The sequence below is a fragment of the Oncorhynchus gorbuscha genome, unplaced genomic scaffold (genome assembly GCF_021184085.1).
Source record: "Oncorhynchus gorbuscha isolate QuinsamMale2020 ecotype Even-year unplaced genomic scaffold, OgorEven_v1.0 Un_scaffold_1853, whole genome shotgun sequence".
NCBI classification, from domain to species: Eukaryota; Metazoa; Chordata; class Actinopteri; order Salmoniformes; family Salmonidae; genus Oncorhynchus; species Oncorhynchus gorbuscha.
The window spans coordinates 50,085-75,313 of NW_025746518.1; the positions used below are offsets into that span (position 1 = coordinate 50,085).

General features: G+C 40.8%; 2 protein-coding genes across 2 annotated transcripts; both read left to right on the forward strand.

The window, feature by feature from the left end:
- Window positions 1-223: 223 nt before the first annotated feature.
- On the forward strand, window positions 224-9,110 carry LOC124024440 (zinc finger protein 135-like). Its single transcript, XM_046338334.1, has 3 exons — window positions 224-679; window positions 2,162-2,542; window positions 6,996-9,110. Exons 1-3 carry the CDS (start codon window positions 469-471, stop codon window positions 7,514-7,516), a joined length of 1,113 nt encoding a protein of 370 aa, XP_046194290.1. The 5' UTR covers window positions 224-468; the 3' UTR covers window positions 7,517-9,110.
- Window positions 9,111-15,181: 6,071 nt separating this feature from the next.
- On the forward strand, window positions 15,182-25,229 carry LOC124024441 (zinc finger protein OZF-like). Its single transcript, XM_046338335.1, has 2 exons — window positions 15,182-15,843; window positions 22,227-25,229. Exons 1-2 carry the CDS (start codon window positions 15,471-15,473, stop codon window positions 23,081-23,083), a joined length of 1,230 nt encoding a protein of 409 aa, XP_046194291.1. The 5' UTR covers window positions 15,182-15,470; the 3' UTR covers window positions 23,084-25,229.

The following is a 25,229-nucleotide window of genomic DNA, read 5'->3' on the forward strand; positions in this document are numbered from 1 at the left end:
ATTCTAACAGTATATATTCATAATGTACATAGTCACATGTAGCTACAGGTCTGCATAGACGAATGTATTGGCTGTAAAGAAGTCAGACAAAACATATTTGCTCATCTTTAAACGAATAAACAATGTAGTGAATATTTTTCTAAACTGCGTTACCCATTCCAGTCAGCTGACGGCGATATGCGACCTTCAGATGGTGACGTCATATCTAGTGGACCAAACGACACCGGAAGCTGTTTCACCAACACGGATACTGACTCATTCAACCACCTCTTTAGCCTGGTAGCCAGCATACAATCGAAAACAAGCTCTTTAGACCATTTTTCTGTATATTGATCTCGGTATTTTTTAACACAATACTCTTTACGTAACTACTATTTAACGTAAAGTAATTTGCTTGTTAAATGTGTTGATTATACCGAGTCTAGCACTAAGCTTATCGTTAATGCTAGCTAGCTAACATCTCTGACCATGAGTTCACTAAGCTACTCTCCTCCTGTTAAAGAAGAGGAGGTCTGCTGGACGGAGAAAGATGCTCTGGGGCTGAACATTGTCCTGAAAGAAGAGAAAGAACAGTTTAGAGTGAAGGAGGAAGAGGAGGCTGTAACATTGAACAAAGAAGAGGATGATCTTTTGGGAGATGAAGGAAAGGAAGAGGAGACTGAAGATCTGATTAACACCAGTGAGTACTGTCTTAAAAACACAGCCAGAAACTCTGCAGTTGTTGAACTAATGTGTGGTTTTAAAGCCAAAGGGTCATTACACTGAAATGTGCTCCTCACCAGAACCCCAAATATAAGCTTGTAAACAATGAAAATGTAAACAAACACTGTATTTGACTCAAAACGTGGTTAAAACAATAATTTTGATCTCATGGTGGGTCCTTGCATCCACAGCTCTGTCTATGAATTAGAGATGTTCCATTTGTTCAAACCCTCAGCTACTCTCCCCTATCTGTTTATTAGGAAAGTGGAGATATAAAATGTTTAAGTACCAATAAGGAGTATGGTATTTTTATTTTACCTTTATTTAACCAGGCAAGTCAGTTAAGAACACATTCTTATTTTCAATGACGGCCTGGGAACAGTGGGTTAACTGCCTGTTAACCTTTCTCACTCATTATTATTCATGATTATCCCCCCCCCAAAAAAATATTTTATTTAACCAGGCAAGTCAGTAAAGAACATATTATTTACAGTGGTGGCCTACCGGGGAACAGTGGGTTGTTCAAGGGCAGAACAACAGATTTTTACCTTGTCAGCTTGGGGATTCAACCCAGCAACATTTCAGTTACTGGCCCAACTCTCTAACCACTAGGCTACCTACCGAACCCATCAACATTTCAGTTACTGGTCCAACTCTCTAACCACTAGGCTACCTACCGAACCCATCAACATTTCAGTTACTGGTCCAACTCTCTAACCACTAGGCGACCTACCGAACCCATCAACATTTCAGTTACTGGTCCAACTCTCTAACCACTAGGCTACCTACCGAACCCATCAACATTTCAGTTACTGGTCCAACTCTCTAACCACTAGGCTACCTACCGAACCCATCAACATTTCAGTTACTGGTCCAACTCTCTAACCACTAGGCTACCTACCGAACCCATCAACATTTCAGTTACTGGTCCAACTCTCTAACCACTAGGCTACCTACCGAACCCATCAACATTTCAGTTACTGGTCCAACACTCTAACCACTAGGCTACCTACCGAACCCATCAACATTTCAGTTACTGGTCCAACTCTCTAACCACTAGGCTACCTACCGAACCCATCAACATTTCAGTTACTGGTCCAACTCTCTAACCACTAGGCTACCTACCGAACCCATCAACATTTCAGTTACTGGTCCAACTCTCTAACCACTAGGCTACCTACCGAACCCATCAACATTTCAGTTACTGGTCCAACTCTCTAACCACTAGACTACCTACCGAACCCAGCAACATTTCAGTTACTGGCCCAACTCTCTAACCACTAGGCTACCTACCGAACCCATCAACATTTCAGTTACTGGCCCAACTCTCTAACCACTAGGCTACCTACCGAACCCAGCAACATTTCAGTTACTGGCCCAACAGAGGGGGCAGCGACGTCACAGAGGGGGCAAGTTTTATCATGTAGAAGTTTTATTCAGGTCTGTTTGTCTTTGGCAGGAGAGAGACCAGACTCTCACTCTGACAGCGGGAAGAGTCCTTCAGGGGAACCAGAGCCAGAGACGCCCAAACCAGGGAGACAACACCACTGCTCCCAATGTGAAATGAGATTCTCCCTCTCAGGGGACCTAAAACGGCATGAGAAAAAACACATAGGAGAAAAGCCTTTCCAATGTTCCCAGTGTGGAAAGAGTTTTACCTGTTTAGGGAATCTAAATCGGCATGAGAAGATACACGCAGGGGAAAAGCCTTTCCAATGTTCCCAGTGTGAAAAGAGTTTCGCCTGGTTAAGGAGCCTGAAGAAGCATGAGAAGATACACGCAGGGGAAAAGCCTTTCCAATACCAAGGGACCAGCCAACCTTTTGATACAGGATGCAGTGGTGAGTATCAGAGCTGTCACCAGTGATAAGACAAGTGGTGCTGTATGGTAGATGGCATGCAAAGGTTTAAGGGTAGTGACTGCTGCATTCTGGGAAACGGTGCTGTATGCTAGATGGCATCCAAAGGTTTAAGGGTAGTGACTGCTGCATTCTGGGAAACGGTGCTGTATGCTAGATGGCATCCAAAGGTTTAAGGGTAGTGACTGCTGCATTCTGGGAAACGGTGCTGTATGCCTTTTCTACAGTCACCATAATCAAGAACTGCCAGGAACAGTTGACTGTACAATCTGATTTATGCTGTTTTAGGGAGAGGCAAGAGCTAAAAAATAAAAAGAAGAAGCCCGGTTTAAATCCGAGCTTTTTAACTATCTCATCCATATGTTAAAAAAAACAAAAACATGAAGTCTTTGTCAATCCAAATGCCCAGATATTTATAGGAACCCGATCGATGGGAAAAACCACCCAGTGAATAAATATATGGTCCATCTGAAACATCCTGAACTACAGAACAACATGTATTTAGTCTTGTCCACATTACAGTACGAGTTTTAAACCAATGACATCACAACACCCCATAGTGACATCACAATACCCCATAATAGTCCATGTCCACATTACAGTACAAGTTTTAAACCTGCCAGGGCGTTCTGTTAGGTAACAAGGTCAGATAGCAGGTCTAACATAGTCTGGCCAACAGTTGGGTCAATGGAGAGACCTCCAGTGCCTTCGGAAAATATTCAGACCCCTTGACTTTTTTTACACATTTTGTTACGTTACAGCCTTATTCTAAACATGGATTAAATGTTTATCCTCATCGATCTACACACAATAACCCATAATGACATCACAATACTGTTAGGTAACAAGGTCAGATAGCAGCTCTAACATAGTCTGGCCAACAGGTGGGTCAATGGCGAGACCTCCAGTGCCTTAACCCATAATGACATCACAATACTGTTAGGTAACAAGGTCATTTAGCAGGTCTAACATAGTCTGGCCAACAGTTGGGTCAATGGAGAGACCTCCGGGTGCCTTCGGAAAATATTCAGACCCCTTGACTTTTTTTACACATTTTGTTACGTTACAGCCTTATTCTAAACATGGATTAAATGTTTATCCTCATCGATCTACACACAATAACCCATAATGACATCACAATAACCCATAATGACATCACAATACTGTTAGGTAACAAGGTCAGATAGCAGCTCTAACATAGGCTGGCCAACAGTTGAGGCAATGGCAAGTTGAAGTTGGAAGTTTACATACACCTTAGCCAAATGCATTTAAACTCAGTTTTCACAATTCTTGACGTTTAATCCTAATAAAACATTCCCTGTCTTAGGTTAGTTAGGATCACCGCTTTATTTTTAAGAATGTGAAATATCAGAATAATAGTAGAGAGAGTGATTTATTTGAGCTTTTATTTCTTTCATCACATTCCCAGTGGGTCAGAAGTTTACATACACTCAATTAGTATTCGGTAGCATTGCCTTTAAATTGTTTAACTTCGGTCAAACTTTTTGGGTAGTCTTCCACAAGCTTCCAACAATAGGTTGGGTGAATTTTGGCCCATTCCTCCTGACAGAGCTGGTGTAACTGAGTCAGGTTTGTAGGCCTCCTTGCTCGCTCACGCTTTGTCAGTTCTGCCCACAAATTTTCTATGGAATTGAGGTCAGGGCTTTGTGATGGCCACTCCAATACCTTGACTTTGTGGTCCTTAAGCCATTTTGCCACAACTTTGGAAGTATGCTTAGGGTAATTGTCCATTTGGAAGACCCATTTACGACCAAGCTTTAACTTCCTGACTGATATCTTGATATCTTCTTCTTTCCTCATGATGCCATCTATTTTGTGAAGCGCACCAGTCCCTCCTGCAGAAAAGCACCCCCACAACATGATGCTGCCACCCCCGTGCTTCACGGTTGGGATGATGTTCTTCGGCTTGCAAGCGTCCCCCCTTTTCCTCCAAACATAACGATGGTCATTATGGCCAAACAGTTTTATTTTTGTTTCATCAGAGCAGAGGACATTTCTCCAAAATGTATGATCTTTGTCCCCATGTGTAGTTGCAAACCATAGTCTGACTTTTTTATGATGGTTTTGGAGCAGTGGCTTCTTCCTTGCTGAGCGGCCTTTCAGGTTATGTCGATATAGAACTCGATTTACTGTGGATATAGATCGTTTTGTACCAGTTTCCTCCAGCATCTTCACAAGGTCCTTTGCTGTTGTTTTGGGATTGATTTGCACTTTTCGCACCAAAGTACATTAATCTCTGGGAGACAGAACGCGTCTCCTTCCTGAGCGGTATGATGGCTGTGTGGTCCGATGGCGTTTATACTTGCGTACCATTGTTTGTACAGATGAACGTGGTACCTTCAGGTGTTTGGAAATTGCTCCCAAGGATGAAACAAGAATGAACCAGACTTGTGGAGGTCCACAATTTTTTTCTGAGGTCTTGGCTGATTTCTTTTGATTTTCCCATGATGTCAAGCAAAGAGGCACTGAGTTTGAAGGTAGACCTTGAAATACAGTGGGGCAAAAAAGTATTTAGTCAGCCACCAATTGTGCAAGTTCTCCCACTTAAAAAGATGAGAGGCCTGTAATTTTCATCATAGGTACACTTCAACTATGACAGACAAAATGAGGAAAAAAATCCCGAAAATCACATTGTAGGATTTTTAATGAATTTATTTGCAAATTATGGTGGAAAATAAGTATTTGGTCAATAACAAATGTTTATCTCAATACTTTGTTATATACCCTTTGTTGGCAACTACAGAGGTCAAACGTTTTCTGTAAGTCTTCACAAGGTTTTCACACACTGTTGCTGGTATTTTGGCCCATTCCTCCATGCAGATCTCCTCTAGAGCAGTGATGTTTTGGGGCTGTTGCTGGGCAACACAGACTTTCAACTCCCTCCAAAGATTTTAAGATTTTTACAACAGATGGACCAGTGTTATTTACTGTAGGTCTGCATACAGCTGACTATACAAGTTACAACAGATGGACCAGTGTTATTTACTGTAGGTCTGCATACAGCTGGACCAGTGTTATTTACTGTAGGTCTGCATACTATACAAGTTACAACATGATGGACCAGTGTTATTTACTGTAGGTCTGTATACAGGTGACTATACAAGTTACAACAGATGGACAATACCCCATAGTGACATCACAATACCCCGTAATGACATCACAATACCCCATAGTGACATCACAATACCCCGTAATGACAAAGAGAAAACCTGTTTATTTATTTTTTAATGTTTGCAAATGTATTAAATAATAATAATAATAATGATCCAGGCCTATTTCAGTCAAACTTTTGAATGAAAATGTGATGGTCAACAGTGTTGAAGGCCTTGGAAAGGTCTGGAAATAAGGCAGCACAATGATGTCTGTGATCTAAGCCTGTGCTGCCCAACCCTCTTCCTGGAGATCTACTGTCCTGTAGGTTTTCAGCCCAACCCTCTTCCTGGAGATCTACTGTCCTGTAGGTTTTCAGTCCAACCCTCTTCCTGGAGATCTACTGTCCTGTAGGTTTTCAGTCCAACCCTCTTCCTAGAGATCTACTGTCCTGTAGGTTTTCAGTCCAACCCTCTTCCTGGAGATCTACTGTCCTGTGGGTTTTCAGTCCAACCCTCTTCCTGGAGATCTACTGTCCTGTGGGTTTTCAGCCCAACCCTTTTCCTGGAGATCTACTGTCCTGTAGGTTCTGCCCAACCCTCTTCCTGGAGATCTACTGTCCTGTAGGTTCTGCCCAACCCTCTTCCTGGAGATCTACTGTCCTGTGTTGTTAAAGCCACCAAGTCTTTTTAACACCAGAACCACTGGGCCTCAAGGGGACCCCTCCTTGAAGTTAATGGGCAGTCATTCTGTGAGTGAGCATTTCTCCTTTGCCAAGATAATCCATCCACCTGACAGGTGTGGCATATCAAGAAGCTGATTAAACATCATGATCAATCCCCCCCCCCCCCCCCCCCAGACTGTCAAAACTAACAAACCCCATGTAGAGATCTGGCTGGTCTTGGTGATGGTCTTCCACAGCTTCAGATGATAAGGTGTTGTTCAGTCAGGCAGTTCAGAAAGGCTGGGCAGTAGTTTAAAAGGAGGGGGCAACGATGGTCACAGAGGGGGCAACGATGGTCACAGAGGGAGCAGCGATGTCACAGAGGGAGCAGCGATGTCACAGAGGGAGCAGCGATGTCACAGAGGGGGCAGCGATGTCACAGAGGGGGCAGCGATGTCACAGAGGGGGCAGCGATGTCACAGAGGGGGCAGCGATGTCACAGAGGGGGCAGCGATGTCACAGAGGGGGCAGCATCAGTCAGTTTCTCAGACCGGAGCTCTTCACCAGACTCCTCCTCTAACATGGAGCCAGTTTTATCATGTATAAGTTTTATTCGGGTCTCTTAAGTATTTAACTAAATACTCTGTTTGTCTTTGGCAGGAGAGAGACCAGACTCCCACTCTAACAGCGGGAAGAGTCCTTCAGGGGAACCAGACCCAGTGACACCCAAACCAGCGAGACGACACCACTGCTCCTACTGTGGAAAAAGTTTTACCCGATTACTACACCTGAAATCACATGAGAGAATACATACAGGAGAAAAGCCCAACCACTGTTCCCAGTGTGAAAAGAGTTTTAGGTGGTTAACGACTCTGAAACTCCATGAGAGGACACACACACACGAAAAGCTCTACCGCTGCTCCCTGTGTGGAATGAGTTTTACCAAGTTAGGGGCCCTGAATGTGCATGACAGGACACACATAGGAGGGGATAAGACCTACCGCTGCTCCCTGTGTGGACAGAGATTTAACCGGTTAAGGCATCTGAATAAGCATGAAAGAATACATAGACAGGAGGAGAAGACATACCACTGCTCTCAGTGTGGAAAGACATTTTCCCAGTCAGAGGACCTGAAAACACATGAGAGAATAGAGAGGCTGTGTTCTGACTTGTGTTTTTGACTCAGAATTGAGTTTTTTTTTGTTTCTGCCAAATGAAATCATTATTGAAATAGACTTACTTTTTTTGTCTTAGTTTTCATCTGGAGACTGACATGACTCTCCTGTGAGGATCCAACGATTTCTAACATACTCTGTTACACGGAATCATGGCTCTCTCTCTCTCCAGATATACTGTTGCCATGACTCCTGTGAGGATCTGAGGATCAGGTTACAGTGGATCAGCGTCCAATGGAGGGAGGGATATGGGGGTTTTATGACACCTCACCATCGATTGTATATTGTAGGCAGCAGACTATTACAGTGGATCAGCCTTCAATAGAGGGAGGGATATGGGGGTTTTATGACACCTCACCGTTGATTGGTAGGCAGCAGACTATTACAGTGGATCAGTGTCCAATAGAGGGAGGGATATGGGGGTTTTATGACCGTCACCGTCGATTGTATATTGTAGGCAGCAGACTATTCCTTTTGGGGACTATTCCTTTTGGGGTCTAATTTGGGCGACTGGAATGTCTCTTTGTTACCGAGAGATTCTTAGACGACCCAAAAAACTTCAACATCAAACGATGGACACTGGGACAATATATTCCAACATCCGAATGTTGGGAACGATGAGAGATGGAATATGGAAAATGTAATGTCTATTTTGTGATGTCATTAAAATTGTTAGAAATAGGTTTTAATGAAAGCATTAACTTCAAGAACTTTCGCACTATGTATATCAAGGTTTACATTTACATTTAAGGTTTACATTCTGTACGTTGTGTAGAAAATATCAAGGTTAAAGAGAATGTTTTTGTGATGATTAGGATTGTGATTTTAGTACTCTAACGAGATAGTAATTCTGATACCTTGCCTCATAACTAGCCACGCCCCAGGGAGCCCGGAGAACGGGTCAGAGTGACGAAAAAGGCCTCCGTTTTACACGAGGGTATAAAAACATTGAGTTAAGAATGATCATATCAGACTAGGAGGACCACGAGCTGTCGCTGAGATCTACGATTAGTCACATCCCCCCCTCCACCCACAGCGCAAAACACAACACATTGAAGAAGACAACGGAACCTCTTAACAATCAACCCACTCTTCCAGAATGAGTGCAAAGTAATCAGACAACTAAAAAAAGGACATCGTGACATTTTGTGGACAAATCAGAGCCTTACACCTGAGAACGACCGGAGAAGGCCAGCCGAAATAAGAAGGAACCTCCTCATCAAGTGGGAACCCGGCCCACGAAGGGCCCAACAGAGAGAAGGCCCAACTAAACCCTCCTCATCAAGCAGGAACCCGGCCCACGACGGGCCCAACAGTGATACCCGACAGAGACCTCCAGCGCGTAAATACATGCGTTACTTCTTACCCAGAATAGTGGCAGCTTGGGGCAAGATATTAAGGGCTATACTGTGGGCGTAGTTCCCAAATGTATCCGTGTTGCGTCTCTTTCTTTCTCTAACTCTCCATCTTGTGTAACAAGTGTCATATCGTGTTAGTCCGCTAGGGACTTGTTGCCGTCGTATTAAGTTTCCAATCAATAACCTATACCATGTTTGTGTATCCTATGTTATCATTTATTTTTTTAGTAAATAAATAATCAAATCAATTTGTGTGGTATGGAAATAGTCAGTGAGACTTGGGTTTGTACCGATTTCAAGAAGTCATGACGTTCACAATGATACTGATACGAGGAAATGATTAAATGAGTTACTGTTATAATATCTATATATTCTTGAGATAATTTGGATGTTTTCACTCAGGAGACTCCCAGTTCGATAGCAAATGTTCCTTTTTTCCAAAAATATTATTTTTATAGGCGAAATAGCTCCCGTTTGTTCATCATGCTTGGCTGAGAAATCGACCGGAAAATGCTATCACTACAACGGCAAACTTTTTTCCAAATTAGCTCCATAATATCGACAGAAACATGGCAAATGTTGTTTAGGATCAATCCTCAAGGTGTTTTTAACATATATATTCGATAATATATCCGTCGAGGCAATTGGTTTCTCATAAGAAGCGATTGGAAAAATGGCTACCTCAGTATTTTACGCAAGATTTTCTGCGGGAGACATCAGGTGACCACTTGCTAAATGTGGTCCCTTACGGCTATTCGTCAACAGAAATGCGTAAAAAGACGTCACAATGCTGTAGACACCTTGGGGAATACGTAGAAAACGTAAGCTCATTCGTAGCTCATTCACAGCCATATAAGGAGTCATTGGCATGAGGCGGTTTTAAAAAATGAGAGGATTTTGGATTTTTATCTGGGTTTTGCCTGTAACATCAGTTCTGCTGCACTCACAGACAATATCTTTGCAGTTTTGGAAACATCAGAGTGCTTTCTATCCAAAGCTGTCAATTATATGCATAGTCGAGCATCTTTTCGTGACAAAATATCTTGTTCAAAACGGGAATGTTTTTTATCCAAAAAGTAAAATATCGCCCCCTAGTCGTAAAAGGTTATTAAACAACTGTTCCCGTGGTGCCCCATATTCCTAATGAGTTCATTGTTTCATGATTAATATAATTGAGTATCAATTCAATATAGTTTGATCAAATAAATAACAGTCGTCAGATTAATGATAGTAACGTCACGGCAAATGATGAATACAAAACAATGTGTTTTGATTATGAACTTTAATGTGTTGGCATACAAGTATAAACCCTCTGTTGTTCATTATATTCTGGGGATATTGCTCTCTATATATTAGATGAATGGAGTTTTTGCATTTCTTGATTCTAACCTTAAACCTCTTGAATTTAATGTTTGACACAGCATTCTGCAGTTATATTTCACCCTGACTGCCATTTTGTTTTTCGCGAGGGGCAGTCATGAAGTCATACAATGCCTTTGGAAAGTATTCAGACCCCCCAAGACATTTTTCCACATTTTGTTACCTTACAACCTTATAGAGAGAACCTATTTATCACCTCTTCAGCCCAGAGAGAGAGTATACCTATGTATCACCTCTTCAACCCAGAGAGAGAGTATACCTATTTATCACCTCTACAACCCAGAGAGAGAGTATACCTATTTATCACCTCTACAACCCAGAGAGACAGAGTATACCCATTTATCACCTCTTCAACCCAGAGAGAGTATACCTATTTATCACCTCTTCAACCCAGAGAGAGAGTATACCTATTTATCACCTCTACAACCCAGAGAGAGAGAGAGTATACCTATGTATCACCTCTTCAACCCAGAGAGAGAGTATACCTATTTATCACCTCTACAACCCAGAGAGAGAGTATACCTATTTATCACCTCTACAACCCAGAGAGAGAGAGAGAGAGTATACCTATTTATCACCTCTTCAACCCAGAGAGAGAGTATACCTATTTATCACCTCTTCAACCAGAGAGAGAGAGAGAGAGAGAGAGAGAGTATACCTATTTATCACCTCTTCAACCCAGAGAGAGAGTATACCTATTTATCACCTCTTCAACCCAGAGAGAGAGAGAGAGAGAGAGAGAGAGTATACCTATTTATCACCTCTTCAACCCAGAGAGAGAGTATACCTATTTATCACCTCTTCAACCCAGAGAGAGAGTATACCTATTTATCACCTCTTCAACCCAGAGAGAGAGAGAGAGAGAGTATACCTATTTATCACCTCTTCAACCCAGAGAGAGAGAGAGAGAGTATACCTATTTATCTTCTCTTCAACCCAGAGAGAGAGAGAGTATACCTATTTATCACCTCTACAACCCAGAGAGAGAGAGAGTATACCTATTTATCACCTCTTCAACCCAGAGAGAGAGTATACCTATTTATCACCTCTACAACCCAGAGAGAGAGAGAGAGTATACCTATTTATCACCTCTACAACCCAGAGAGAGAGAGAGAGAGTATACCTATTTATCACCTCTTCAACCCAGAGAGAGAGAGTATACCTATTTATCACCTCTACAACCCAGAGAGAGAGTAGACCTATTTATCACCTCTTCAACCCAGAGAGAGAGTATACCTATTTATCACCTCTACAACCCAGAGAGACAGAGTATACCTATTTATCACCTCTTCAACCCAGAGAGAGAGTATACCTATTTATCACCTCTACAACCCAGAGAGAGAGAGAGAGAGAGTATACCTATTTATCACCTCTTCAGTCCAGAGAGAGAGAGAGAGAGAGTATACCTATTTATCACCTCTACAACCCAGAGATAGTATACCTATTTATCACCTCTACAACCCAGAGAGAGAATATACCTATTTATCACCTCTTCAACCCAGAGAGAGAGAGAGAGTATACCTATTTATCACCTCTACAACCCAGAGAGAGAGAGAGTATACCTATTTATCACCTCTTCAACCCAGAGAGAGAGAGAGAGAGTATACCTATTTATCACCTCTACAACCCAGAGAGAGAGAGAGAGTATACCTATTTATCACCTCTACAACCCAGAGATAGTATACCTATTTATCACCTCTACAACCCAGAGAGAGAATATACCTATTTATCACCTCTTCAACCCAGAGAGAGAGAGAGTATACCTATTTATCACCTCTACAACCCAGAGAGAGAGAGAGTATACCTATGTATCACCTCTTCAACCCAGAGAGAGACAGAGTATACCTATTTATCACCTCTACAACCCAGAGAGAGAGTATACCTATTTATCACCTCTTCAACCCAGAGAGAGAGAGAGAGTATACCTATTTATCACCTCTTCAACCCAGAGAGAGAGTATACCTATTTATCACCTCTTCAACCCAGAGAGAGAGAGTATACCTATTTATCACCTCTACAACCCAGAGAGAGAGTATACCTATTTATCACCTCTTCAACCCAGAGAGAGAGTATACCTATTTATCACCTCTTCAACCCAGAGAGAGAGAGAGAGTATACCTATTTATCACCTCTTCAACCCAGAGAGAGAGAGAGAGTATACCTATTTATCACCTCTTCAACCCAGAGAGAGAGAGAGAGAGTGTATACCTATTTATCACCTCTTCAACCCAGAGAGAGAGTATACCTATTTATCACCTCTTCAACCCAGAGAGAGAGTATACCTATTTATCACCTCTTCAACCCAGAGAGAGAGAGTATACCTATTTATCACCTCTTCAACCCAGAGAGAGAGAGAGAGTATACCTATTTATCACCTCTACAACCCAGAGAGAGAATATACCTATTTATCACCTCTACAACCCAGAGAGAGAGAGAGAGAGAGTATACCTATTTATCACCTCTACAACCCAGAGAGAGAATATACCTATTTATCACCTCTTCAACCCAGAGAGAGAGTATACCTATTTATCACCTCTTCAACCCAGAGAGAGAGAGAGAGAGAGTATACCTATTTATCACCTCTTCAACCCAGAGAGAGTATACCTATTTATCACCTCTTCAACCCAGAGAGAGAGTATACCTATTTATCACCTCTTCAACCCAGAGAGAGAGAGAGAGAGAGAGAGAGTATACCTATTTATCACCTCTTCAACCCAGAGAGAGAGAGAGAGAGAGAGTATACCTATTTATCACCTCTTCAACCCAGAGAGAGAGAGAGAGAGTATACCTATTTATCACCTCTTCAACCCAGAGAGAGAGTAGACCTATTTATCACCTCTACAACCCAGAGAGAGAGAGAGTATACCTATTTATCACCTCTTCAACCCAGAGAGAGAGTATACCTATTTATCACCTCTTCAACCCAGAGAGAGAGTATACCTATTTATCACCTCTTCAACCCAGAGAGAGAGAGAGTATACCTATTTATCACCTCTACAACCCAGAGAGAGAATATACCTATTTATCACCTCTACAACCCAGAGAGAGAGAGAGTATACCTATTTATCACCTCTACAACCCAGAGAGAGAATATACCTATTTATCACCTCTTCAACCCAGAGAGAGAGTATACCTATTTATCACCTCTACAACCCAGAGAGAGAGAGAGAGAGAGAGTATACCTATTTATCACCTCTACAACCCAGAGAGAGAGAGAGAGAATACCTATTTATCACCTCTACAACCCAGAGAGAGAATATACCTATTTATCACCTCTTCAACCCAGAGAGAGTATACCTATGTATCACCTCTTCAACCCAGAGAGAGTATACCTATTTATCACCTCTACAACCCAGAGAGAGAGAGTATACCTATTTATCACCTCTACAACCCAGAGAGAGAGAGAGAGAGAGAGAATACCTATTTATCACCTCTACAACCCAGAGAGAGAGAGAGAGAGAGAATACCTATTTATCACCTCTACAACCCAGAGAGAGAGAGAGAGAGAGAATACCTATTTATCACCTCTTCAACCCAGAGAGAGTATACCTATTTATCACCTCTTCAACCCAGAGAGAGAGAGTATACCTATTTATCACCTCTACAACCCAGAGAGAGAGAGAGTATACCTATTTATCACCTCTTCAACCCAGAGAGAGTATACCTATTTATCACCTCTACAACCCAGAGAGAGAGAGAGAGAGTATACCTATTTATCACCTCTTCAACCCAGAGAGAGAGAGAGAGAGAGAATACCTATTTATCACCTCTTCAACCCAGAGAGAGAGAGAGAGAGTATACCTATTTATCACCTCTTCAACCCAGAGAGAGAGAGAGAATACCTATTTATCACCTCTACAACCCAGAGAGAGAGAGTATACCTATTTATCACCTCTTCAACCCAGAGAGAGAATATACCTATTTATCACCTCTTCAGACTAGAAGGGTTCATGCAGATTCTTGGTAGATAGGTAGTTTGATGGTCAAGGAGCTATTGAAATTTGAAAGTTTACAAAATTCACGTAAAATCGCATGAGATGAGATTTTTTTACCTTTGTTTTACTAGGCCAGTCAGTTAAAGAACAAATTCTTATTTTCAATGACGGCCTAGGAACAGTGGGTTAACTGCCTGTTCAGGGATAGAACAACATATTTTGTACCTTGTCAGCTCTGGGATTTGAACTTGAACCTTTCGGTTACTAGTCCAATGCTCTAACCACTAGGCTACCCTGCCACCCCAAATGACCAACAAAAGGGTGTGCAATGTGTAGGCCCATTGAAGGGACATTCTGAACCTTGTTTGAAGTCACTAGGTCACCAAGGCAATATTTAATTGTTTAAAAAAATATAGTGTGGCAAAAAAAATATTTAGTCAGCCACCAATTGTGCAAATTCTCCCTTTTAAAAAGATGAGAGGCCTGTAATTTTCATCATAGGTACACTTCAACTATGACAGACAAAATGAGAAAAAAAATCCAGAAAATCACTGTAGGATTTTTTATGAATTTATTTGCAAATTATGGTGGAAAATAAGTATTTGGTCAATAACAAAAGTTTATCTCAATACTTTGTTATATACCCTTTGTTGGCAATGACAGAGGTCGTTGTTGTATGAAAATAGGATGCTGTTGTTTTGATAACAACATTGATAAATTGTTGACTTTAAAAAAAAACATTCACCACCTCATGAATCTTACCATCAGTATTTTTTCACCATGTCAGATTGTAAAATGTGCTGATTGTAAAAAAAAAAAATGATTTAATTAATGGAACATATTTCTGTCTGAATGGAAATAAAATGTGGAAAGCCTGCACCATTATTGGACAATCATTATATACATCTACATATAGAGGGCTTTGCGTTTGCTCCACAAATCACCTAGCAACCGCACCAGGCGCCATGTTGGATGTTGTCATTCGTCTTTAAGGCGACGCTGCCGAGTGTGACGTCTAATCTAGTGGACGGGCCGCTTCTTTATTAACAACAGCTTGTTGAGCTATCTCGGTAGCTTGCTAGGCAACATAGCCGAAACATTGGAGCTCTTTAGACGCGTTCAGTGTATATTTTTCTGTGTTTTAAAACATACTTCTTTCGTATAGCTAGTTGCCCCATTTAATTTCATATTTACTTTGTAAATCGGGTAGCTAGCTGGCTGGATAAATTAGATTAGCTCCAGGCTAGTCGTTAATGCTAACCCGCTAGCTAGCTAACATCCCAGACCATGAGTTCACTAAGCTACTCTCCTCCTGTTAAAGAAGAGGAGGTCTACTGGACGGAGAAAGAACCTCTGGGGATGAACATTGTCATGAAAGAAGAAGAGGATGTTTCAGTAAAAGGAGAGGAAGAAGCTTTCAGAATGAAAAAGGAGGAAGAGGAGGCTATCAGTATCACATTGAAAGAAGAGGATGATGTTACAGTGAAAGAAGAGAGAGAACATTTTAGAGTGAAAGATGAAGAGGGGATAGAGACTGTCACAGTGGAAGAAGAGAAAGAACCCTTTGTTGTGGCAGAGGAGGCTATCTTAAGAAAAGAGGAGGAAGACGTTTTGGGAGATGAAGAGGAAGGAGAGGAGACTGAAGATCTGATTATCACCAGTGAGTACTGTCTTAAAAGCAGGGCCACAAACTGCCCTTGTTGAATTAATATATCGTTTTAATATCTGGCTCTGAGCCTCGCCATTGATTCTTGGAGAATACAACTTATAAATGTCCACTGAACTCCGAACCTAAAATATAAGCTTGTTTTACTCCTTTGTTTGTAAACAATATAAATGAATACTCTATATCCTCAAAGCAGGGAGGTAGTCCCATTAGGCTGAACCTGAGACACTGACCACACCTACCGACTACAGATACTGACCACAACTACTGACTACCACAGACCACACCTACCGACTACAGATACTGACCACAACTACTGACTACCACAGACCACACCTACTGACGCCAACTACTGACTACCACAGACCACACCTACTGACTACAGATACTGACCACAACTACTGACTACCACAGACCACACCTACTGACGCCAACTACTGACTACCACAGACCACACCTACCGACTACAGATACTGACCACAACTACTGACTACCACAGACCTCACCTACTGATGCCAACTACTGACTACCACAGATCACACCTACTGACTACAGATACTGACCACAACTACTGACTACCACAGATCACACCTACTGACTACAGATACTGACCACAACTACTGACTACCACAGACCACACCTACTGACTACAGATACTGACCACAACTACTGACTACCACAGACCTCACCTACTGATGCCAACTACTGACTACCACAGACCACACCTACCGACTACAGATACTGACGCCAACTACTGACTACCATAGACCACACCTACTGACGCCAACTACTGACTACCACAGACCACACCTACTGACTACAGATACTGACCACAACTACTGACTACAGATACTGACCACAACTACTGACTACCACAGATCACACCTACTGACTACAGATACTGACCACAACTACTGACTACCACAGACCTCACCTACTGACGCCAACTACTGACTACCACAGACCACACCTACCGACTACAGATACTGACCACAACTACTGACTACCACAGACCTCACCTACCGACGCCAACTACTGACTACCACAGACCACACCTATTGACTACAGATACTGACCACAACCACAACGCTACTGACCACCACAAGTACAGCTACATACACCAAACCAATGTTCACATGTTTAGGATATCCTATCTTCAATCCATTATCGACTAACCTATATAAATGTGCATAAATTTACATAAAATAACCCACTACCAGTAAACTATTGAACCATTCAAGCTAGATACACCAAACCACTACCACTACTATAACCAGTCACTACCACTACTATAACCAGTCACTACCACTACTATAACCAGTCACTACCACTACTATAACCAGTCACTACCACTACTATAACCAGTCACTACCACTACTATAACCAGTCACTACCACTACTATAACCAGACACTACCACTACTATAACCAGTCACTACCATTACTATAACCAGTCACTACCACTACTATAACCAGTCACTACCACTACTATAACCAGTCACTACCACTACTATAACCAGTCACTACCACTACTATAACCAGTCACTACCACTACTATAACCAGTCACTACCACTACTATAACCAGTCACTACCACTACTATAACCAGTCACTACCACTACTATAACCAGTCACTACCACTACTATAACCAGTCACTACCACTACTATAACCAGTCACTACCACTACTATAACCAGTCACTACCACTACTATAACCAGTCACTACCACTACTATAACCAGTCACTACCACTACTATAACCAGTCACTACCACTACCAGTCACTACCACTACTATAACCAGTCACTACCACTACTATAACCAGTCACTACCACTACTATAACCAGTCACTACCACTACTATAACCAGTCACTATCACTACTATAACCAGTCACTATCATTACTACTGTAGACACTACCACTACTATAACCAGTCACTACCACTACTATAACCAGTCACTACCACTACTATAACCAGTCACTACCACTACTATAACCAGTCACTACCACTACTATAACCAGTCACTACCACTACTATAACCAGTCACTACCACTACTATAACCAGACACTACCACTACTATAACCAGTCACTACCATTACTATAACCAGTCACTACCACTACTATAACCAGTCACTACCACTACTATAACCAGTCACTACCACTACTATAACCAGTCACTACCACTACTATAACCAGTCACTACCACTACTATAACCAGTCACTACCACTACTATAACCAGTCACTACCACTACTATAACCAGTCACTACCATACTATAACCAGTCACTACCACTACTATAACCAGTCACTACCACTACTATAACCAGTCACTACCACTACTATAACCAGTCACTACCACTACTATAACCAGTCACTACCACTACTATAACCAGTCACTACCACTACTATAACCAGTCACTACCACTACTATAACCAGTCACTACCACTACTATAACCAGTCTACTATACCAACTAACTAGTCACTACCACTACTATAACCAGTCACTATCACTACTATAACCAGTCACTATCATACTATAACCAGTCACTACCACTACTATAACCAGTCACTACCACTACTATAACCATCACTACCACTACTATAACAGTATACTACCACTACTATAACCAGTCACTACCACTACTATAACCAGTCACTACACTATAACCAATCACTACCACTACTATAACCAGTCACTACCAATACTATAACCAGTCACTACCACTACTCATTAAGTATGTACTACCAGTCTACTACTATAACCAGTCACTACCACTACTAGTAACCAGTCACTACCACTACTATAACCAGTCACTACACTACTATAACCATCACTACCACTACTAGTTACCAGTCACTACCACTACTATAACCAGTACTACCACTACTATAACAGTCACTACTACTATAACCAGTCACTACCACTACTATAACCAGTCACTACCACTACTATAACCAGTCACTACCACTACTATAAAGTCACTACCACTACTATAACCAGTCACTACCACTACTATAACCAGTCACTACCACTACTATGTACCAGTCACTACCACTACTATAACCAGTCACTACCACTACTATAACCAGTCACTACCACTACTATAACCAGTCACTACCACTACTATAACCAGTCACTACCAGTACTACTTAAGTACCACTACACCAGTCTACCATTACTACTGTAGTCACTACCACTACTATAACCAGTCACTACCACTACTATAACAGTCCTACCACTACCAGTCACTACTACTGTAACCAGACACTACTATAACCATTACTACTATGTAGACACTACAGTACTACTACACACTACCACTACTATAACCAGACACTACCACTACTATAACCAGACACTACCACTACTATAACCAGACACTACCACTACTATAACCAGAGTACACTACCATTACTACTGTAGACACTACTACTACTATTAACCAATACTACCACTACTATAACTCACTACCACTACTATAACCAGACACTACCACTACTATAACCAGATACTATGTCATTACTATAACCAGACACTACCACTACTATAACCAGACACTACCACTACTATACCAGACACTACCATTACTACTGTAGACACTACCACTACTATAACCAGTCACTACCACTACTATAACCAGTCACTACACTATAACTATAACCACTATAACTACCATACTACTGTAGACACTACCATTACTACTGTAGTTACAGTACTACCACTACTATAAATAACTACCACTACTATGTGGTATATACTAACCATTACTACTGTAGTTACAGTATACTACCATTAACTAATACTATGTACTACACTACTACCACTACTATTACCAGTCTACTACCACTACTATAACCAGACACTACCACTACTATGTAGACACTATGTTACTATAACCAGACACTACTACTACTATAACCAGACACTACCATACTATAACCAGTCACTACCACAAACTACCACTACTATAACACTACCACTATAACCAGTCACTACCACTACTATAACCAGTCACTACCACTACTATAGACACTACCATTAGGTCACTACCACTACTATAACCAGTCACTACCACTACTATAACCAGTCACTACCACTACTAGTCACTACCACTATAACCAGACACTAGGTCTACTACTGTAGACACTACCTATACTACTACCACTACTTAACCCACTACCACTACTATAACCAGACACTACCACTACTATAATTAGTCACTACCACTACTATAAGTTTAGACACTACCACTACTATAACCAGACCACTACTATAACCAGTACCACTACTATAACCAGTCACTACCACTACTATAACCAGTGGAACACTACCACTACTATAACCAGACACTACCACTACTATAACCAGTCACTACCATTACTATAACCAGTCACTACCATTACCTAAAGAGACACTGGGGTTATAACCAGGTGTCCCTACCACTACTATAACCAGTCCAGTCACTACCATTACTACTGTAGACACTACCACTACTATAACCAGTCACTACTGAACATTACTACTGTAGACACTACCACTACTATAACCAGACAGGTGGTTGTAGGCTCAACGGTGCCCTGCGGTTGTGGACGGTGCCCAGTAAATGGGGTAAAGCCCTGCGGTTCAAGCCTGCCCTGCGGTACTAGGGCCGTTATGCTAACTACAGGTTGTGGGCAAGAGGTTGTAGCGGATGCAGCATCAACTGGAAGCCAGTGGAGAAAGCTCTAGGTACACTCATCTGAAAGAAACTTCTAGGAAAGTTGAACACTATAAGAACTGCGGCGTAGTTACACTACTACATTCCTGGATGAGTAAAATGTACTAGTTTTAGCTAGCAAGAGGTTGCATAGCACACATCACATCCGAGCCCAGGAAAACAGTACACTCATCTGAAAGGAAACAGTCGTTTATACTACTAAAATGAACTAATAGTATGTAGTTACAGTATACTACAAATAACTAATAGTATGTGGTATATACTCATTAAGTATGTAGTTACAGTCTACTACAAATAACTAATAGTATGTAGTTACAGTCTACTACAAATAACTAATAGTATGTGGTATATACTCATTAAGTATGTAGTTACAGTATACTACAAATAACTAATAGTATGTAGTTACAGTATACTACAATTAACTAATAGTATGTGGTATATACTCATTAAGTATGTAGTTACAGTCTACTACAAATAACTAATAGTATGTAGTTACAGTCTACTACAAATAATAACTGTGGATATACTCATTAAGTATGTAGTTACAGTCATACTACAAATAACTAATAGTATGTAGTATATACTATGATAGTATGTAGTTACAGTGAGGTTACTACAAATAGCCAGTATATACTACAAATAACTAATAGTATGTGGTATATAGTTAAGTAGTTACAGTGACTTAGTAGTACAGTATCATTAAGTATGTAGTTACAAATAACTAATAGTATGTGTTACAGTATATACATTAAGTATGTAGTTACAGTCTACTACAAATAACTAATAGTATGTAGTTACAGTATACTACAAATAACTAATAGTATGTGGTATATACTCAAATTAAGTATGTAGTTACAGTCTACTACAAATAACTAATAGTATGTAGTATATACTCATTAAGTAGTTACAGTATACTACAATTAACTAATAGTATGTGGTATATACTCATTAAGTAGTTACAGTGTACTACAATTAACTAATAGTATGTAGTATATACTCATTAAGTAGTTACAGTATACTACAATTAACTAATAGTATGTGGTATATACTCATTAAGTAGTTACAGTGTACTACAATTAACTAATAGTATGTAGTATATACTCATTAAGTATGTAGTTACAGTATGTTAACATGGGTATTCAAACACAACTATTTATAATATTCTGCAATGCCATTATATTAAAGTACTACAAATTAGAAACAAAGGGATACATTCAATACAATTTATGAATTGTTTGAAACCAAGCTAAGGTGTCAGAATACTGTATCTTATACTGACTAGTCTATTTATCCATTAGGTCTAATACATGTATCCTATACTGACTAGTCTATTTATCCATTAGGTCTAATACGTGTATCCTATACTGACTCGTCTATTTATCCATTAGGTCTAATACATGTATCCTATACTGACTAGTCTATTTATCCATTAGGTCTAATACATGTATCCTATACTGACTAGTCTATTTATTAATTAGGTCTAATACATGCTTCACAATAGTCAAGTTGAAACATGTTTTTATTGGCCTACAAAACACTACAGACACTATTCTTTTGAGGGATCTAGTCTGGATTAAACCTCATAGGAAGACCATTTTATCATTTGGAGATTTCATTCAGGTCTCTGTTTTAACTAAAATAATCTGTTTGTCTTTGGCAGGAGAGAGACCAGACTCTCACTCTGACAGCGGGAAGAGTCCTTCAGGGGAACCAGACCCAGAGACGCCCAAACCAGGGAGACAACACCACTGCTCCCACTGTGGAAAGAGTTTTAGTTGGTTAGGGTACCTAAAACAGCACGAGAGAAAACACACAGGAGAAAAGCCTTTCCAATGTTCCCAGTGTGGAAAGAGATTTACCTGGTTAGGAAGCCTAAGGGAGCATAAGAGAATACACTCTGGAGAGAAACCGTTCCACTGTTCCCAGTGTGGAATGACTTTCGCCTGGTTAGGGAGCCTGAAAACCCATGAGAGTTCACACACAGGGGAAAAACCTTTCCAATGTTCCCAGTGTGGAAAGCGTTTTACCCAGTTAGGGAGGCTGAAGGAGCATGAGAAGATACACACAGGGGAAAAGCCTTTCCAATGCTCCCTGTGTGGAAAGAGTTTTACCAAGTTAGGGGCCCTGAAGGAGCATGAGAAGATACACACAGGGGGAAAGCCTTTCCAATGCTCCCTTTGTGGAAAGAATTTTACCCGCTTAGGGAACCTAAAAGAGCATGAGACAAAACACACACAAGAAAAGCCCTACCACTGCTCCCTGTGTGGAAAGAGTTTTACCAAGTTAGGAGCCTTGAATAGACATGACAGGACACACACTGGAGGGGATAAGACGTACTACTGCTCCCTGTGTGGAAAGACATTTAACCGATTAAGACATCTGAATAAGCATGAAAGAATACATACACAGGAGGAGAAGACATACCACTGCTCTCAGTGTGGAAAGACATTTTCCCAGTTAGAGGATCTGAAATCACATGAGAGAATAGAGAGACTGTGTTCTGACTTAAGTTTTTGATTGAGAAGTCATATTGTTTATATGAACTTTAAAAACTTTTTTTTTTTTATGTTTATCTGGAGACCTGATCTAAAATCAGATTAAACACAATTTGTATTTTGTTTTGATTATGAACTTTAATAATTTGGGGATATTATTATATAGATTAATGGAGTTTTGGATTTCTTGATTCTAACCTTAAACCTCTTGAATGTGATCTGGCTTTTCGCTAAATTAATTTGATTTGAATACACGATTTAGATATTGCACCATGTACATTATGGAATAGATTAATAGAATGAGCATTTCTTCATTTTGAACATTGAAACCTCTTGAATTTAGTCGTTCTGTTTCATCGAGTTCATTTGTTTACTTGTCGTCAAGATAAAGGACGATGAAAATGTGATGGCGTTTTTATAACAACATGGATAAGTTGTTGACATGAAAAACATGAATGTTCCCATCCACTATGTAGAAGCAGTATAGAGTTGTTTATTTTGATATTATCTGTTGACTGAATGAATCAGAATTGGCATAGAATACAGATGTGTACTAGATGTGAAGTCTATAATTCTCACTCGTCAAAAGTTCATTGATGAACCAAAGCTTCTCTTTGTAAGTCTCAATATAATATTAATCTTTTGAAAGAAACTTTGTCTGAAAATCAAATATTTTCCTCAACTGCGTTACCCACTCCAGACAACAGATGGCGATGTTTCTAGCGTGACGTATAATCTAGTGGACGGGATGCTTCTTTGTAATAAAATAATACTTTTTTTTGTCTTAATTTATTTAGTACCAATACTCCCTTTACCCTGTCTAACTAGTACCAATACTCCCTTTACCCTGTCTAACTAGTACCTTTACCCTGTCTAACTAGTACCAATACTCCCTTTACCCTGTCTAACTAGTACCAATACTCCCTTTCATGATGTCCTCCCACAATCTGCCCTGTCTAACTAGTACCAATACTCCCTTTACCCTGTCTAACTAGTACCAATACTCCATTTACCCTGTCTAACTAGTACCAATACTCCCTTTACCCTGTCTAACTAGTACCAATACTCCCTTTCATGATGTCCTCCCACAATCTGCCCTGTCTAACTAGTACCAATACTCCCTTTACCCTTTGAAGTTAACTAGTTGATGATATTTCACTTAGCTATAGTATGTATAGTTGACTAGATAGCTAGCTAACAAGCAGCTCATTAGCCTACACAGTGGCCTACTGCAGATAGCTAGCTAACAAGCAGCTCATTAGTCTATACAGTGGCCTGCTGCAGATAGCTAGCTAACAAGCAGCTCATTAGCCCACACAGTGGCCTGCTGCAGATAGCTAGCTAACAAGCAGCTCATTAGCCTACACACTGTAGCCTGCTGCAGATAGCTAGCTAACAAGCAGCCCATTAGTCTACACTGTGGCCTGCTGCAGATAGCTAGCTAACAAGCAGCTCATTAGCCCACACTGTGGCCTACTGCAGATAACTAGCTAACAAGCAGCTCATTAGCCCACACTGTGGCCTGCTGCAGATAGCTAGCTAACAAGCAGCTCATTAGCCTACACACAGTGGCCTGCTGCAGATAGCTAGCTAACAAGCAGCTCATTAGCCCACACTGTAGCCTGCTGCAGATAGCTAGCTAACAAGCAGCTCATTAGCCTACACACTGTAGCCTGCTGCAGATAGCTAGCTAACAAGCAGCTCATTAGTCTACACACTGTGGCCTACTGCAGATAGCTAGCTAACAAGCAGCTCATTAGTCTATACACAGTGGCCTGCTGTAGATAGCTAGCTCACAATACAGCGTTTAACATTTCCCAAAGGTATTTACTTATGATGGCTGGCAGTTTGCACCTGGTATTGTCCTTAAGCTAAGATAAATTAGCATACACACACACACACACACACACACACACAGAGAGAGAGTCAATGTCAAAATTAATTTGATAAAATCCTTCTTATATCAGCATCTTGTATTTATTATGGAACCCTATTGGCTGTTACCAAGGCAACGGTTGCCGGGGTCCAGCAACGCGAGACCGTTCCATAACGTCACACCTGACGCAACACAGTCAGTGTTGTTCCCTCAGGCCACCACTCCACCGACACATATTTACAATGCCACATCCATGTGTATTTATTAAGGATCCCCATTAGTTCTGCCAAGG